The following is a 17,371-nucleotide window of genomic DNA, read 5'->3' as shown; positions in this document are numbered from 1 at the left end:
AGTCTCTCCCATTTTTGTGCTGTGAGTTTTGCTCTTGTTGATGTTTGATGCTTTGATACCTGTTTCAGTTTGAACAGGTAAGCTCCCTACACTACGTTTACACATATAATCAATTCACACACATACATAAAAAGACACTCAGGCCTTTGTAGTGCAGGAGCAAGAGAGGATCTGAGGACTTATTTTTTGTGATTAGCATTGCCTAAACCCTCTGAAGGTCAGCGGAGAATGTAGTCAGTATTTGTCACTATCAAGGCCACAAAGAGGGCGTTGGCATGTAGTAAAGACTGGGATAAGGTTGCCCTATTGTTGGCTTGTTGAACCCCACTAGGGGGGCGAACAGTGGTCCGGGGAGTACACTTGTGCTTTCTTCTTGTGACTGTGCCATCTGGGGATGTGTGGTCATGTTTTCCCCCCTCTGTGAAATCTGGGGAGGAATCTTCTTTGTCTGCCATGACCTCCTTTGAATGGTGAACCTCGTTGTCACCTTTCCCTTTGCTCACCCTGTTACGAGGCTTTGTGCAGTTTCGAGAACGACCAGGTCTTGAGGGATGCACTATGTTGGTCTGCCCTCCGGAACCCAGTGCTACTCCACGATTCATAGATGGATTCACTGTTCCAGATAAATTGTTAGTCTGGGCCCTGGATTCTGAGCTTGGAACAGTTGGTGAACAGTTGGGGAAGTCCTCCTTTCGGAGCTCCTTGAGGTCTTTCCCAACCATATCAACTGGTGACTGGCACCCAACGGAAGATGTTGAACCTCTGAATCGTTTTAACCACTCCCATAATGACAGGGCCTTGCAGTCACATGACCAAGGATTGTCATTAAGACGTAGGTATTCCAGGGCAGGCAGCGTGTCTAGGCACTGTCCAGACAGCTCTATCAGGGAGTTGTTAAACAGGTAGAGGGTGGTGAGACGTTTTAGGTCATGGAAGGCCAAACGGTCAACCCACTCTATCTGGTTTTGGTGCAGAAGCAAACGGTCCAAGGCTCGCAGACCTCTGAAGGTGTTCTGGTTAAGGCTCCACAAACGGTTTCCATGCAGGAATAAGTGGCTCAGGTTGTGGAGATCCATAAATGTGTCATCCTGCAGGTACTTCAGGTGGTTATCCTGGAAAGACACATGGAAATAAAAATCTTTATGAAGAAGTTTCATCAATCTGTTTTCATCTTTTCAATTTCAAGTGTCTCAGAGAGTAAGCCCCCTGTTACTCAATTAGAGCATTCCTAACCCTACCAATGCAAGATTAGCTTGTCATTTAGTTGACTCATCAAAGTCTTGACATCGCATGATTACTCTGTGTGGGTTGTGTTTGAGTGCATTTATATAAAATGAACAGCATTAGTAGTCTTAGTGATAAAGAAATGAACACGTAAAAGACAAATTGTGTACAAAGTATACCTGCAAGTAGAGATACTGAAGATTTCTGAGACCTTGGAAAATGTTATTTGGAAGTGAACCGAGTCCACAACGGTACAAGTGAAGTGCGTTGAGCCGACTCAGCCCATGAAAAGTGTCTTCAGCCAAGGACCGCAAGTGGCGGTTATCTCCTAGATCCAGCTCCTCCAGCAATGTGAAGCCATGAAAGGTCGATGGCTCAATGTATGTGATATTGTTGGAGTAGATCCAGAGAGTGACGGTGTTGGCGCTGAAGTGTCCTCGTAGTAAGCGATGGATCTTGTTGTTCTGTAGGAAGATGCGCTCGCTGTCGGGAGGAATTCCATCAGGTACCGACAGGAAGTTGTGGGCTTGACAGGAGACGGTGCTGGGTGCAGTGTAGCAGATACAGTGACGGGGGCAGGACCAAGAAAACTCAAGCCCACAGAGAACCAGCAGGAACTCCAGTCCACAGCCTGCAGTTTGAACACACACACGTACAAAGAAACACAACAAAGAAAAATTAAATAACTGCAACTTGTGACTTAGAACCTCTGTATTTAGTTCAGTACTTAAAAAACTTAAATACTGCATATAAAACCATCAGCTTTGGGTGTAAACCATTACAAAGTAATGCAATACTGTAATCACATTATATTTTTCAGTAAGACAGTTAAGGTCCCATTTCGACCTTTAATATATCTGTAGAATAAATGGCTGGCAATCTACAACATATTGCTTGTCATATTTCATCGTGGACCAAAAGGCTGGTCGTTCAAACAGACAAAAATTGCTATCTCTATATCCACACCAGTTCTCTGGGTAAAAATTAGCATCATATTGAAGTTATACAACACAGGCAACGAAAAAATAACACAGAATCTGTGATTTTTCCACTGTTTCATCATCTGTTTCTGTGCCAGTCAAAGACATGCGTAGCTCATCCTAAGTCCATTATGTGCTTTGTTTTAACACTGCGCTTACATCAGCTCTCTGATTTTTTCACTCGTGGCACTGAGTGTGTACGCATATGGACCTTCTCGCTCACAGTTTGCAGCCCAAATCAGATAAGTTTGTTTAGGCCCGCAATGAGGAGTCTATTAAAGACGGCAAACAATAACACCTGCTCCATTGAGTCACAAGATGCCTCAGTGAAACTGACTGAATCTCTGGTGCAACACTTCTCTGATTCGACACATATGCAGCTATTTCAGAAATGATGCTTTCCAATTCTCTCCCACCTTTGGGAGATATGCTATCAAGAGTCCACTCCCTTTGCTGAGTCCACTGGCACTTCTTTGTCAGGCTGTGATCAGTCACTTTGTGTTGTTAAATGGGGTGTGGAATGCTTATTTAAACTTGTAGTAAGCTACTCTGAGGCACTTTCTGATCAGTGACATGATTCCTGCAATCCTTGAGATGGGAGATGTGACTTATCTGAGGTCTCATCTAAAATGAACACAACTCACAGCCTGTCATGAAGGTTCCATCTGAAAACCCCTGGCTGTCTTCTACCCAGTTTATTATTCACAGCATAGTGGAGCTGTGATTCACTGCCTCTAATCGATATGCCTCTGTTGCCTTTTAACTCACCCTATAATCCTGGGTCTTTTATGCTGGAAATTCAGGGGCAGAATTACTCTCTACCAAGAGAAGGGGCTATTTATCTGAATGTATTTTCTTGCCAAACTGTGGCTAAGCTGTGACATTCAGCGTCTGACTCCACTGACCTTTAACAGTAATTCTCTGTGTCTAGTTGCAGAGCCGAAGCATGGAGCGGTGTGTCACCTGAACACAAGTGTGCTCTCTCGGGCACGGATCTAATCCTATTTGTTAAGCCCTGCCACTGGGCAACAATGGAAATGCATGCATCCTCCTGAACCAGAAATGTGCTCACTAAATGAGGTGATTCTTCACAGTTGAACACAGTCATAAAGGTTGAGTGTAAGAGCGTGTTTCTGTGTGCTGGTATACAGGTGAATATAATTTTAGAGACCGAGACATGCCGTAAGATAACTTCAACAAACCTAATCTTTTTTTAGACTTGTGATGTTACTGTCATGACCTGCATCAGGGCTACCGGATTTTTAACACAATCAATAACAAACGAGAACTGTTCCACTTATTTGTCACTCTGCAGGCTTTTTTTATACCTCAAATTTTTCTCTCTACTTTCCATTTCTGTGGCCATGTATCAAGCGTGGCACCCGCTGACTGAGTAAATAGGTGGAAATGTTTTGCATTACCATTGGGAACATAAAGGTTTGCTTTATTTATCAGACAAATAAGACAAGACACAGTAAATTCTCCAGCCACGCTTTCAGGAAAATTTGCATTATGCAGGAACAAGCGCAAACTTGAGATGCGGCCTTCTAATCATTTCATTTGGTATGGGTGTCACATTTTATTAGTAAATTGACCTTTACAGAAGACACATTTTGAGGAAGAATGCACACAATAAAACAAATGTCATCCTTCTAATGCTTTTATATTCCTTCTCAGATTAGATACTTATTTCACTAGGCTCGCTGCAGGAATTCATCCAAGGGATTCTATTTTTCATAAAACCGATCTTATCACTCAAATAACTATTTTCTGAGGCCTTAAACTATTTCCATTAACACCTTACTTCATGCATGTCTTCAGCTAAATTGTCTGAGCAGTCCAAAGACAGTGATAAGTCTGATACACAGGGAAAGCAAGGGGATGAGAATGTAGATGCTGCCTTGATAGGGAGACAATTTGAATCAGTAATCTGCTAATCATGTTGGACACATAAGGACGCGCCTCCTCGCCTCTCACTCTCCTCAGCTTGTCAGGACAAAGTAATAGATTCTTTACCCTGCCCTAAAATGAATGTTTCTTTATTTCTTTACCACTTTGCAGAAAAAGGTGCAATGTTTATTCCTCCCCTATGAATAAAATGTTTTAATGTCAGCCCAGATGAGGCTTTAAATTACATGAACATACTGTATAATGTGGATGCCCTTTTGATGGTGAAACAATCTGACATAATCTGTTCTCCATGCATATTTAGGTTCTGGGGAGCTCCAAACACCTTTTTCAGTGTTTCCAGTTACGCTCAGGGCATTTGTGCTTTGTTTTGCAGCCGCCGTAACGTGCATCTCCACTATTTCCACTGGAGACTTTAATACCTGCCAGCTCAGTGATCTCTACATGCACTGTACTTGCTAGGGCTGAACGATTATGGAAAATAATCTAATTGCGATTTTTTGCCCCAATATTGCGATTGCGATGCGATATGCGATTATTTTTTAAGGTCTTTGTCTTCTGTATTATTAAACAAAGACAAGCAATACATCATATAGTATGGCCAATACTATATTACATTAATTTTAAACTGTTCTTTCCTGGAAGACAGACCTCTGTTATGATGACATGAGGTGATGCATGAATTGATGACTGACATTTTTATTTAACTTCTTCAATCACAACAGTATATTTGAACATACACAATAGTTTATTTTTAGCTTACAAACATCTGAGCATAAAGTGCTGACAAGGAACCCTGGTGTAAACATTAAAATGAAAGTCAGTACAATGTGCAGATTGCAGAAATATATATAAAAAAAATCAGTGGCTTTACCACACTCAGTTTTTCGACATCTGTGAACTACTAGACAGTCATTCAATTAAAAAATAATATTAAATAAATAAAACTAATAAATAAAAAATACACACATCTTACTGATCTCTGCAGTCAGTAACATTACACATAAAGTGCAAACATAATAGCAATTGTATAAACACACACACAAACACGCCTTTAAAATTTAAAGGCGTGAAACTGGACGGTCTAGCCTTCTGATCTGCGTCACCGCTGTCTCGGTGGAGTTTAATAAACTCGGCCGTCTGCTTCTTGCTATCTAAAATATAACCAGACACTGGCGTAAATTCTCGACTGTCTCATACTTCTGTTTAATAAGTTTTCTGTTTGACGTTTAGTCAGCTGTGTGAAAACCAAGGAGGAACCCACCCGGGGGATTAATAAAGTTTTATTTTATCTAATCTAATAACTTTAATCTCAGCCAAACCGATTTACTCACGAACAAACAAAACACTGAAAAAAGCCCAAAAATAACATTTTTAGGTTGTCTAAGTGACTTATATATTACGTTTAACCCGAGCAGCGAAACTCCGCGGTGATCTGAAAATGATGTGCCGGGAGTTGTGCCGTTCTCGGCCGCATCAGTAACCCTCGAGCTCCCGGCTAGCTGTCGAGCTGGTGGGTAGCAGACGCCTCTGAAAACGTCGAAGCACTTTTGCAAATATGGGATATCTTGATAAACCGAGCAGATATTTGATGTTTACACAGCTACTTTCTCGCCTGAAAATATGTTAAAAGTTTATTTTGTGACCCAGAAAGATTAGTATGAGTAATTTTAAAACTTAGTAGCGGCCGCCATTGCTGGAAACTGGAGTTTGGCTGGGCCGCGCTATGAATTCTGGGATATGGTAGTAATTTGGACAGCCTTCGGCGCGTCGCTGTGACGTAATCGGTCTACAAATGCGGCCTCAGGAGGATGCAGCCCATGAATTTGGACATGTCCAGAGTATAATCGCAGCCTTTGCGGTTAGAAAATTGCACTTGATCATGTCGCGATATTATCGCAAATGCGATATATCGTTCAGCCCTAGTACTTGTGCCACTAAACGCTACGTGAAATACAGATGGAAATATAATTGCACACAGGGACTGATTCACACAATGCCACATCACATAACACGTGTAGCCGGTTCAGCGACATGGCAGATCATGTCAGCATGACAAGCATAAAAGGCTGAATTACTCTTGCTTATAGAGATTTTCAATAGGGAGACTGGTTTTCAGCACAGAGGAACAAATAAGCATTATGTGGGAATGCTGACGTTAAATGTAAAGAAATTAGTGTTTATCATAACTGCATTGTGTGCTCACACAATACGCCTTTCAGCTCATATTGTATTATATAAATAGCTTTTGGGCATGACAGTGCATATATATGCCAATAGTGCCTATTGGAATTTGGCAGAAAAAAGGTGAAGCTCTGAAAGAGAGATAATGTGTTTTTGGAAAAGGAAAAAGCACAGCTATTTCTGGTAGGAGTCTGGCCTGTCTATTAACACTTCACTTTGCATCACAGGTCTTTCACCTTCCAATTTTCCCATAAAGTTTCCCACTGATGAGAAAGGGTATCCATAGCTCTTTACAGAGACAATCACTTTTGACCCCTTGACCATCGTCATCACCAAGTTCCTTTTTTTTTTTGAGGGTTAGAAATAGAAAAAGATAAATGAATGAATAAAACAGAATGGCACGGGTCCCTTGCCAGACAATGAGAAGTGACTGTGTAGAATATCAATGAAACGTAGTTCACACTAGCTTTGCCCTCATGAATAACACATCTTTGCTAATAGGAGAGAAATAGTACGTCTGTAAAGCCGTGAGACTCTGCCCATCATTAGACTGGACAAACTCAATTTCCTGTGTCTCTCCAAAGACCCTGATAAGCTCTCTGGTGTTTTTGCCTCTACTATTGGCTGGTTCTAAATAATGTCTCAGCTCACTTAGCACTCAAAACATGTTCGCAATCATGGTCATGCATACAGTGGTCAATAATTATAAGTCAGTGCACTGGACTGTTGAATAAATGATCACATCTTCTTATATATGTGTGTGTGTTTTTCCTAGATGGTTTGACTTGCAAACATTAAACAATTTTAACAAGAGTCTTAAGACACAAGGCCGCAGTGAAACTTAACCTCTTTAAATTGTGTTTTTGCATTCAATCGTTTCTGTTCGTATTAACTTACATAAGCCTTTCATAGCAAGCAGAACGTCAGCTCCTGACATTTTCAGTGTGGGTCAGTGATTGATTGATTTATTTTAATTAGCAAAGCTGGAACAAAAGCACACATGCAAGTATTTACTGTTCAAGGAAAAAGAAACAGCCGTAATGGCACAAAAATTATACTTTCACTCAAGCTCTTTCTCATTAGCATTTTTAAAGTATTTCTCTGTTGACTTGTTAAAAGCACTGATTACTGCCATTATTCTCTGACTGAACAGCAAACTCACACATGAACGCCCCTGCCAACAGCTGTGACCGACAACACTTGCCGGGGAATATTTGTTTTTTTTCTCTATTTTACAATTGACTGCAAAATGTTATAGATTTTGTCTCATTTGCCATTTCCCGACCCCACTACAGGCAATATTGCCTCATAAGGTTGCATGACTATTCTTCTGGTGAATGAAATAAAAATGGGTGAGAACAGTGACAATGCTGCAGACCTTTTAGAAATGTAGCAGAATATAATTGGTTTTTTTTTTGCAGAAATACAGAGTATCGCCATGATATTCTTCTGGTGGAGAGGTATCAACAAACTGAGGTATCTTTTCCCGTGTGTGTGTGTGAGGAGAATATTAACTGCATAAGATTTTATGCAGGAAATCAATTAGTTTTTACCTTAATTCACCTCATCACTTCATATAATGAGACTTTAGGAGTGTCGAGATCTTCAGAAAATATTCAGAGGACTAAGTTAAATTCCACAAGTTGTTTTTCAGAGCAGCAGGGCTCTTGCTGTTGATTTACATTTGGTTGTTCTTTTCCATGTTTTATTCCTGTGATTTGTTCCATGCATATCAGCACAGTGTGTGCTGTGAAGCTGTAAGCTGTCAACAGTCTTCCACAGTGTGACCACTTCCTGCACATTAATTATAATTTGATCACTCTTCTGTCTGCTTGGCTTCTTTTCAAGGGACAGAATGGCTTCATGTTTCTGATTACATCCCTGCCAAGAGAGAAGAACAGTAAAAGTATAGAGAGCAGGTGAGAACTGAAGCCCAGTCACATAGCAGGCTGGCACAAGCTGCCAAGTTATGTCAGGGTTATACAGACCATTGTATTTCCCTCTTGACTGATATTTCTAACTTGCCAAGTGCTATATTATGGCTGTCTGGTATTGTTAACAGTACTGGCAGGTCAGTTGTGTGGCCCTTGATAGATCTATAAAACAATGACAGAGGCCTCTCTTACTTTTACTCCCTGCTGCAGACAGTTGCAACTGAGAATGTTGGTTAGATGCTACACAGCACACCAGCACATAAAAAAGGAGCAGACAAACCAGAGGGAAGTTAAACATAAAGTAGGCAGACATTGTACGAGTGGCAACAGGGTTTCTCAGTTCAGAGGTCCTAAAAATAACTCCTCTAAAGAAGCGACATCTTACAGCGCATGTATAGACTAACGGAAAAGATTTGTGGAGAGTGTTTGAGTATATAAAGTTTGTGTATTTCAAAGACGGAATTTGGAGATGCTGAAGAAGCCAGGCAAAGAGGAGCAAGGCTGATGGCTGAGCTATCCACAGATGTTTAATACCAACATGTTAATTAACTGACTTAAGAGTTAATTCCGCTTGGACTCTAAACAGCATCTGTACCTCCTGCTCTTTTACACTTCACACCTTCAGATTATTCTCTTAAATCCACTGATGCCATACATCATGCATGTATGCACAGCTGCAAATGCATACATACACTTATGCATGCATACAGCATGTACACACCATCCATGCATATTCTTACACAGGTACACTAGCCAAAAATCACGACTGTTGACAGCAACACTATCAGCCACCAACTACTTTCATTTATCATGACAGCACAAAGCAAAATGATTCAAATATATTGCACTCCCTGTGGCGATATTGCACTGCACTGCCCAAACTAAATTAATGGTTCTGCCAAACTTATATAAATCATCCAAAGCATATCCATATGTAGTTCACAAACTGTAGTTCTATTAAAGTGATAGCATTTATAACACAATTCCCGTTGGTGGAGTGGCTAATAATTATACTTTATATTGGCTCTCAGAGGTGTTTACAGCCTCTAACGCTACAAATGCAGAGAAATCTTTACAGTGTGATTCGCAGTATAAATGGATATGAATGGATATCTATACCTCTTCAGTCTTATTTCACAAGATACTGAAATTTTATTTCTGAATGAAAGTACAGCTGTACATATGAGATCCCAGAGAAGAAGACCTTTTTAATTAATTTGAAGCTTTCTTTACCATGTCTTCATAAACAATGATGTTAGCCAGTATAACCAAAAAACCCAAACCAAAAAATATTGCACCATTGCTTTTACTGTTAATAAGACAACAAAACTTTTCTTTTTTTTTTTTCCTGGACCCCCTGCAGTTTGCATATAGAGCCAACAGGTCTGTAGATGACGCCATCAACATGGCCCTACACTTCATCCTGCAGCATCTGGACTCCCCAGGAACCTACGCCAGGATCCTGTTTGTGGACTTCAGCTCTGCCTTCAACACCATCCTTCCAGACCATCTCCGAGGCAAGCTTTCCCAGATGAATGTGCCTGATCCCATCTGCCGGTGGATCACTGACTTCCTGACGGACAGGAAGCAGCACGTGAGGCTGGGAAAGAATGTCTCGGACTCCCGGACCATCAGCACCGGCTCCCCTCAGGGCTGTGTTCTTTCTCCTCTGCTCTTCTCCCTGTACACCAACTGCTGCACCTCCACCCACCAGTCTGTCAAGCTAATCAAGTTTGCAGATGACACCACCGTCATTGGGCTCATCTCTGACGGGGATGAGTCTGCCTACAGGAGGGAGGTTGAACGTCTGGTGTCCTGGTGCAGCCACAACAACCTGGTGCTGAATGCCCAGAAGACAGTGGAGATTATTGTGGACTTCAGGAAGCACACAGCCCCACTCCCCCCCATCATCCTGACTGACACCCCCATCACCTCTGTGGACTCATTCCGCTTCCTGGGTACCACCATCACCCAGGACCTGAAGTGGGAGCCCACCATCACCTCCGTCATCAAGAAAGCCCAGCAGAGGATGTACTTCCTGAGGCAGCTGAAGAAATTCAACCTGCCAACACGGACGATGATGCAATTCTACACTGCAATCATCGAGTCCATCCTCACCTCCTCCATCACCGTGTGGTACGCTGGAGCCACTATCAGGGACAAACAGAGACTGCAGCGTGTTGTGCGCTCTGCTGAGAAGGTGATTGGCTGCAGACTCCCATCTCTGCAGGACCTGTACACCTCCAGGACACTGCGGCGTGCAGCCCGGATCTCAGCTGACCCTTCTCACCCTGGACACAGTCTGTTTGACCTGCTCCCCTCAGGCAGGAGGCTCCGGTCCATTCGCACCAGAACCTCTCGCCACAAGAACAGTTTCTTCCCCTCTGCTGTTGGACACATGAACAATAACCACATGACTGTCCCCGCCACTAACACATGACCCTACGCTGTGTCACTGCATCATTTCATGTTTGGCACTGATCACCACCTGCACTCATGTATATATCTTTCTACGTAGCACTCATAATTCTTATTCTCATGTATATATGTTTGGCACTGATCACCACCTGCACTCATGTATATATCTTTCTACGTAGCACTCATAATTCTTATTCTCATGTATATATCTCATGTATATCTCATGCACATATCTTCCTTTCTACATAGCACTTTAATTCTTATTGTCTGCACTGAAGCACCGCAGCAATTTCCTAATGTTGTAAACCTCAACATCTGGCAATAAACCCATTCTGATTCTGATTCTGATTCTGATTCTGATTAATAACACACAGAGGTAATATGTGTAAATAAGCCAATTGCAATTTGTTTTTAGTAATAACAGAATGAATAATATAACAGCGCCTTGAGACAACTGTTGTTGTGATTTGGTGCTATATAAGTAAAATTTGCTGTGAACTGAATCAAATATTTTTGTTTACTTAAAGTAGTACTTCTTACCTTATGTTATTTTATCAGCTAAAACAGTCTTACAAAGCTCTGAGAAGTTTGGTATAATATAATGGATGATTAAAAGAACATCAGAAAGTAATACTAGATGAATGCCAGTGGGGAAGAGATTCATAACAATCAACAGCATTACTGGATTTGCATTTTCCAATCTCACATTGTTTTGTTTGTGTGTTCCTCAATTTAAAAATGACATTCTCATAAACTTCCGGACTGGATGCTATTTTTGATTTTGCCTCAGTGGGACCAATCTGGAAAAGCAGTTGCACTGGATGTTGTCTGGACATGCCCAAGAAGAGGGTCTTGAATGTGAGAACAGCCAAACTGAAATAATTGAAGGTTTTTTTAATTCTAGTTGATCTCCTCTCAAAATGTTTTGATCACACCTAACATTTTTCCTAAAGGCAAGCAAACAAACATAACCAAAGCATTAGCGGTGATACAGTGACGTTATGTACTTATGTTCCACAGGGAACTACACAAGCCCAGGAACGTCCGAGATCGAGAACCACATGTCAGTCTCCGATACAGATTTTGTACCTAAAAACGGAGCTACTCAAAAGAAAACAATACTTTGCAACATATGCAAGAAAACTATTCCTGCTAAAGGTGAAAACAACAAACTTGTTTCACTATTTGAGGATAATACACAGCACTGAGAACAACCAGACTATGAAGGTATTTGAGGAGATACTAACAGCTGATGATGTGCAATCCAAAAGTAAATAAATTACTAACTTTGCTGGAGAAATAAGGAGGTTGATGCAAATTACTGAAGTAGTTACATGATAATAAAGGGGCACTTAGAGCACTGGGCACTAGTTAAAAACTTTGACCCAAAACACAACATGTATCATTTCTTAGTTTTATTATGTGACAAGATCGTGCAACTATTTTAAGTCACTTTTGTCCTCATTAAAGTAAAGTGTTAAGCAGTTATGTGTTTACTTAAAATTTCCACTGAAAACACAACCTTGGCTACTTTTGTTATTTGGCTTATGCTGTGTCACTGTATAAATGCTGTATCACTACAATTGCACTATAATGCTGCCGCTGGCAAATCGTGGCAGTAGATTCTCACTTTGAAAAGGGTAGTCCATCATCAATGACAGCAGCTGATTGGAAAAGAAGGGTGGAAAGCGCCCCTCATTTTGTTTGCACTAATCAATGCTGCAGGCTGCAAGCTGCAATCACTGATAAAACATTGTCATAAATATCATTATTGCAAATTTTCTTTCATTATCGCAAGTATATTTTGAGTTGGAAGAGTGGATCTAAATTAATTTAAATTATGATTTCTCTTTGATTAAACAAATAGATAAAATAGTTGGCTTTTTAAAAATAAATGCACCAAGCAATTGAAGCTTAGCATACACAGGCTCTATAACACTCCTTCCAGTTTCCTGTGCCGCGCACTTAATAATTCTTTGCAGAGTTTTTTGCTGACTTTATAGCTTCTAACAGCTGACTGGCTGGTCCAGTTGCTGTGTTTTGTTCAATCATGCGCATGTATGTCAGTGACAGAGTGCAGCATAGCCAATCATTGCATGTCTTTGTCAGAGTGACAACTCAGCTGTAGTGATACTGTGTGACAGTGAGCCGGCAGACGGAGAAGGAGCAAATGACAAAAGAGTCTCGAACAATAAGTTAATCTGCCGACTCCATCTAATTTAAGAAAGATGTAATTGGAGAAGTGGGAGGTTGTTTTTAAAGAGTGCCAGTGCACATGGGAAAACATGTCTACAGGACTTGCAGTTACTCTATGTACCGGAGGACTTGCTTACAAGCCTTGTGTCAGCAAGCATCTCCCCAGTGAAGAAACTGAACAAGGCATTGAATCATTACCAGCTCCAGGGCTGATGCTCTTTAACTGACCCTGTGCTTTGATGTTTCTCTAGAAGGGGAATGCAAAGTATTGAAATTTCCCCGTGGAGTTAATAAATTAACACAGTGCTTAGAAAAGCAGAGTGGAATGACCAGTGTGGGCCAAAAGTAAAAGTGATTTCTTTCTCATTTTCAAATTCAAACAGCAACACAAAATATAAAAATCTATTATTTATAATCAGTCTAATAGCACGGTGATGTACCCTACAATTTGCCTCAATCTGATTGGAGTTTTACATCAAACTCCCCTTCATTTCACATACCTGTCAGCTGAAAGACTATAATCTTAGCACAGGTAACGTGAGTTTACTGGATGACTTAACAATGTCACACTAACAGGAATAATTTCGTGTTTATTCAGATTGTTTTTACCTATCAAATTGTCATTGTGTTGCTATTTATAAACAAATATCGAGACATTTTTCCCCAATTGTCAAGAACCTTTGTTCTACAATCAAGTCCTGAAAATTTCCTTCAGATTTTTTACATCAATTGTTGTGATTGATTGCACCATGCTGACACATGTAGAAATGACAATACCTCTCCTTTTATATTTTTGTATAGCCCATTCCAGCTACAGTACATGCCACTAAAAGCTTTTTTTTCTGATTAATGATTTAGAGTTGCATAGCTCTGCTTTGGAGTCATCAGGCCAGTATAGATCCATGTCTACAGACAACCGTGCCATTTTCTAGTTCACTAATCTCGACATCCTGGTAGCCCTTACATGTTTCTTTTAAAACAAACTGTAAGGCACCTTCCTGCTGCAGCAGCTGCCTTCTTGCATACAAACCTCATGCGCCCTAGATTCAACAGATCAATTATTCATAGCAGGTGAGAGTTTGGTGCTCCATGTACATAGAGGCACACACACACACACACACACACACACACACACACACACACACACACACTGAGTTTCATGAGTCTTAACTAACTAGCTAACAGCTTTAGATAGAAATAAAGTTAAAAAAAAAAGCCTGCACAGGGAACAACAATTCAATGTGGTTCATATGTTCAAAAGATGACCAACAGATGCGAGGATGAAACACGGTGGAAGTCAGAGCTGAAAGACGATCTAGAGGCAGACGTGGTACGCAATACAAGCATGAGTGTACCGCACACTATATTAAGTGCTGTGTACACACAGTGTACAAATGAATGTGCAGGTGCTCACTCTCATGAAGTACATAAATTGATACAGGTCAACTGTGTTAGGTTTACAAATTAACACAAATGAACAAATGAGCAAGTAAGCAAATGAAAACTCCATTCAAATTCTGCATTTAGAGTGCCAAACGCTCTATGTGAGCGAGTTTAGAAAAGCAGCCTGTTTCAGAAGTTAGCGAATACAATTGTAAACACCCAAAATTCAGTAGAGAAAGCCAGTGCCTTGTAGCAGCAGAATGAAAGTCCTAAAAAGCTGCTTAAACCCTTGGTTTTCCTCAACATTTCACATATTTGTGGGTGTGACCATTAAAATACCAAAATCAGGACGCTGTCAAAGTCACCATCTAATTAAAAAAGCAAATGTAGAAAAGGACAAAAAAAAGAAAGAAACTGTTAAAAGGTAAGCCATAGCTTGTTCCTTCCACCCATAAGATAAATACACTCACTCGCCACTTCATTAAGTACTCCTACTCAACTGTTTATTAATGCGCATCAGCCCATCCCATTGCTGCAGCTTAATGCGTTTAAGCATGTAGAGATGGTCAAGGTGCCCTGTTTAAATTCAAGTACCAGAATGGGATAGCAAGAGGATTTTAGTTAATTTGACATGGTTGTTGGTGCCAAAGAGGCATGTCTGAGTTTTTCAGACCCTGCTGATGTATTTAGATTGTAACATACAGGCATCTCTAGGGTTTACAAAAAAAAAATGTCCAGTGAGCAGCAGTTCTTTGGGTGAAAATGTCTTCATGATGACCAGAAAGCTGATAAGAAGCTGATGCCCCAAACACTGAACGTTAAAGCAGATGTGCTACAGCACACTGGGTGCAGCTCCTGTCTGCTAAGAACAGGAAAGTGAGGCTACAACTGATATGGGCTCAACAAAATTAGACAATGGAGCATTAGAAAAACATTGCCTGGACTGATAAATCTCACCTTCTGCTGCAGCATGTGGATCGTAGAAATTTGGAAATAAACAACATGAAAGCTTGGTCCATCCTGCTTTGTATCGATAATTCAGCCTGCTGTTGGTGTAATGGCGTGGGCAATATTTTTGTGGCACACTTTGGTCCCCGTAGTACCAACTGAGCGTCATTTAAACGCCACAGTCTATCTGAGTATTGTTACTGACCATGTCTATCTCTTTAGTGTGCTGCCAGCAGGATATGGTACCATGTCAGAAAGCTCAAAACAGCGTAACTAGTTTCTTGAACATGATTGTGAATTCTCTGTACACAAATGGCTTTTAGAGTCACCAGATTCCAATTAAAAAGAGCAGCTTTAGGATGTGGTAAAATGGGCAATTCACATCAATCTCAGGTTAATGTTTCCAGCATCTTGTTGGGTCTACGCCATGAAGGATTAAGTCAGTTCTGAAGGCAAAAGGGGTTCAACCGACTACTAAAACAATGGCTATGAATGTATATACCAAAACATTCACAAAAACTTGCAAAGAACGTCTGCACTGTAATAATTCACCTTGCTATTAATATACACTAAAATCCCCCGAATGTTTAATGTGCTTCGTAGGTGATACAATAGCAAAGAATAAGTCCTGAAACTACTGTATGTGTGTTGGGAACCTATGTTATAAATCACCAAAGATTCTTCAGAACCATTTTTGAAGCTAATTTCCATATATTTTAGCATGATTTGTTTTCCTTTGCTCTGAGCTGCTATTAGAATCGATCATCGCTGTGATTAAGGTGACTGCACACACTGTCACTGAAAAACAAAAAAGTACAAACTTTCAGCACATTTCATATCCTAGTGAGCAAAAACCAGGTAACATATAAAATCTGTTTTACTTCCAATATAGACTCAATTGAACTATAATTAACAAAGTGTGCTCATACAGCAATGCAGTGCAAAAAAGATGAGATGCAGTAATGGTACATTTCTAGCAAAAGTCTTCATTAAAACCAGTTGATTGGGGAAACCCTGTCATAATGCAAATGAGAGTCTGTGTTTGTGTTTATTGTTCTGAAAGGGCGGGGGAGCTTGGAACAGAATACAAAAGAGCCAAAGAAGAGGAGCGAGGGGAAGACGTGAAGTGGAGGACCTTGATCTTAAGAGAGTAATCCCTTTTCATTAAGTGTAGTTTTTCAAATCCTGAGAGCTTCACCATTGATCCTTGGGTAATGTCAATTCATTAATGTACTGGGCCTCTACAGGCCTTATCACCTTGAAGGCCCCCAACACTTTTCCCCAACAAACACACTCAGCATTTACTGTAACTTTTGATTCATGAGAGGGGAAAAAGACTTTGTTGAGTTCAGTTTTCATCGAATCACATTTAGACCCGTTTTTCTCCTGATTGGATTCTATCTTGGTCTTTCCACTTTTTTATTCAAACTGTTCTGTCTTCATTCAGTTCATCTTTGGTTTCATATAGTCTAGCTCCAGCTGAGCATGATAACTTATCATTTCATTCGCTCCATTCTCTGCAGCGTATTAGAGATGCCCTTGAGTCACTTGTGTGTCTCCATTTAACAAATGCACACATACAGTACCTGTGCCTGTTTATGGATGCTTCACTCCTGAGAGACAGTTATAAAGTCCCTCCAGTCCTGAGTAAACAGTGACAGCTCATGAATGTTATCTCTTGCATTTTTATAAATGGATAGTTAATTACTGTTCCTCTTCACGACCTGTCTCTGCAATTATTTACTCCCCTCCTTGCTCATGCCATGTCCCCCTTGCTGTTTAATTGATTCTGTTGTTCTTTCCCAAAACTACAAAGCAGGAGGCTTTGCTGGATAAAACACAGCCACTGTCTAGTTATGATTAAAGAAAGCACGGTCTGGCTGTTAGAGATACTATAGCAGCTTATGGGATTTAGTGAGCCAGTTAAAAAAGGAAAAAAAAAAAAACACAACACCAAACCAAAGATTCACTTCAAAGTGTCCCATTGCCAAAACCCTAAAAAATATATAACACAATAATTCATTCTTGACTCCATATGCTTTGCCAGTTGCCTATGAAGTGAAATCTGAGGATCATGAAAAATCGCCTCGTCTTTTCAGAAAACATGCTGGTGTTTCATCATGTCAAGAGAGCTGCTGCTTTTGCCACAACTCTGCCATTTCAAGTTTCTGTTTTGCTTTCCTGCTCTCCATTGTA

General features: G+C 40.6%; 1 protein-coding gene across 1 annotated transcript; it reads right to left on the bottom strand.

Annotated features, from left to right (window-relative positions):
* Positions 1-218: 218 nt before the first annotated feature.
* Positions 219-1,973, bottom strand: rtn4rl1b (reticulon 4 receptor-like 1b). The gene is made up of 2 exons (XM_085370192.1): positions 1,404-1,973; positions 219-1,112 (listed from the first exon to the last, which is right to left on the bottom strand). The coding sequence occupies exons 1-2, from the start codon at positions 1,971-1,973 to the stop codon at positions 219-221; spliced, it is 1,464 nt and encodes a 487-aa protein (XP_085226318.1).
* Positions 1,974-17,371: the final 15,398 nt, after the last annotated feature.

Source organism: Diplotaxodon limnothrissa, linkage group LG14 (assembly GCF_057381915.1).
Source record: "Diplotaxodon limnothrissa isolate DT_005_m linkage group LG14, D_limnothrissa_male_GT1.1, whole genome shotgun sequence".
NCBI lineage: Eukaryota > Metazoa > Chordata > Actinopteri > Cichliformes > Cichlidae > Diplotaxodon > Diplotaxodon limnothrissa.
Note: the sequence above shows the minus strand (reverse complement) of the source record. Positions and strands in the feature narration are given on the sequence as shown.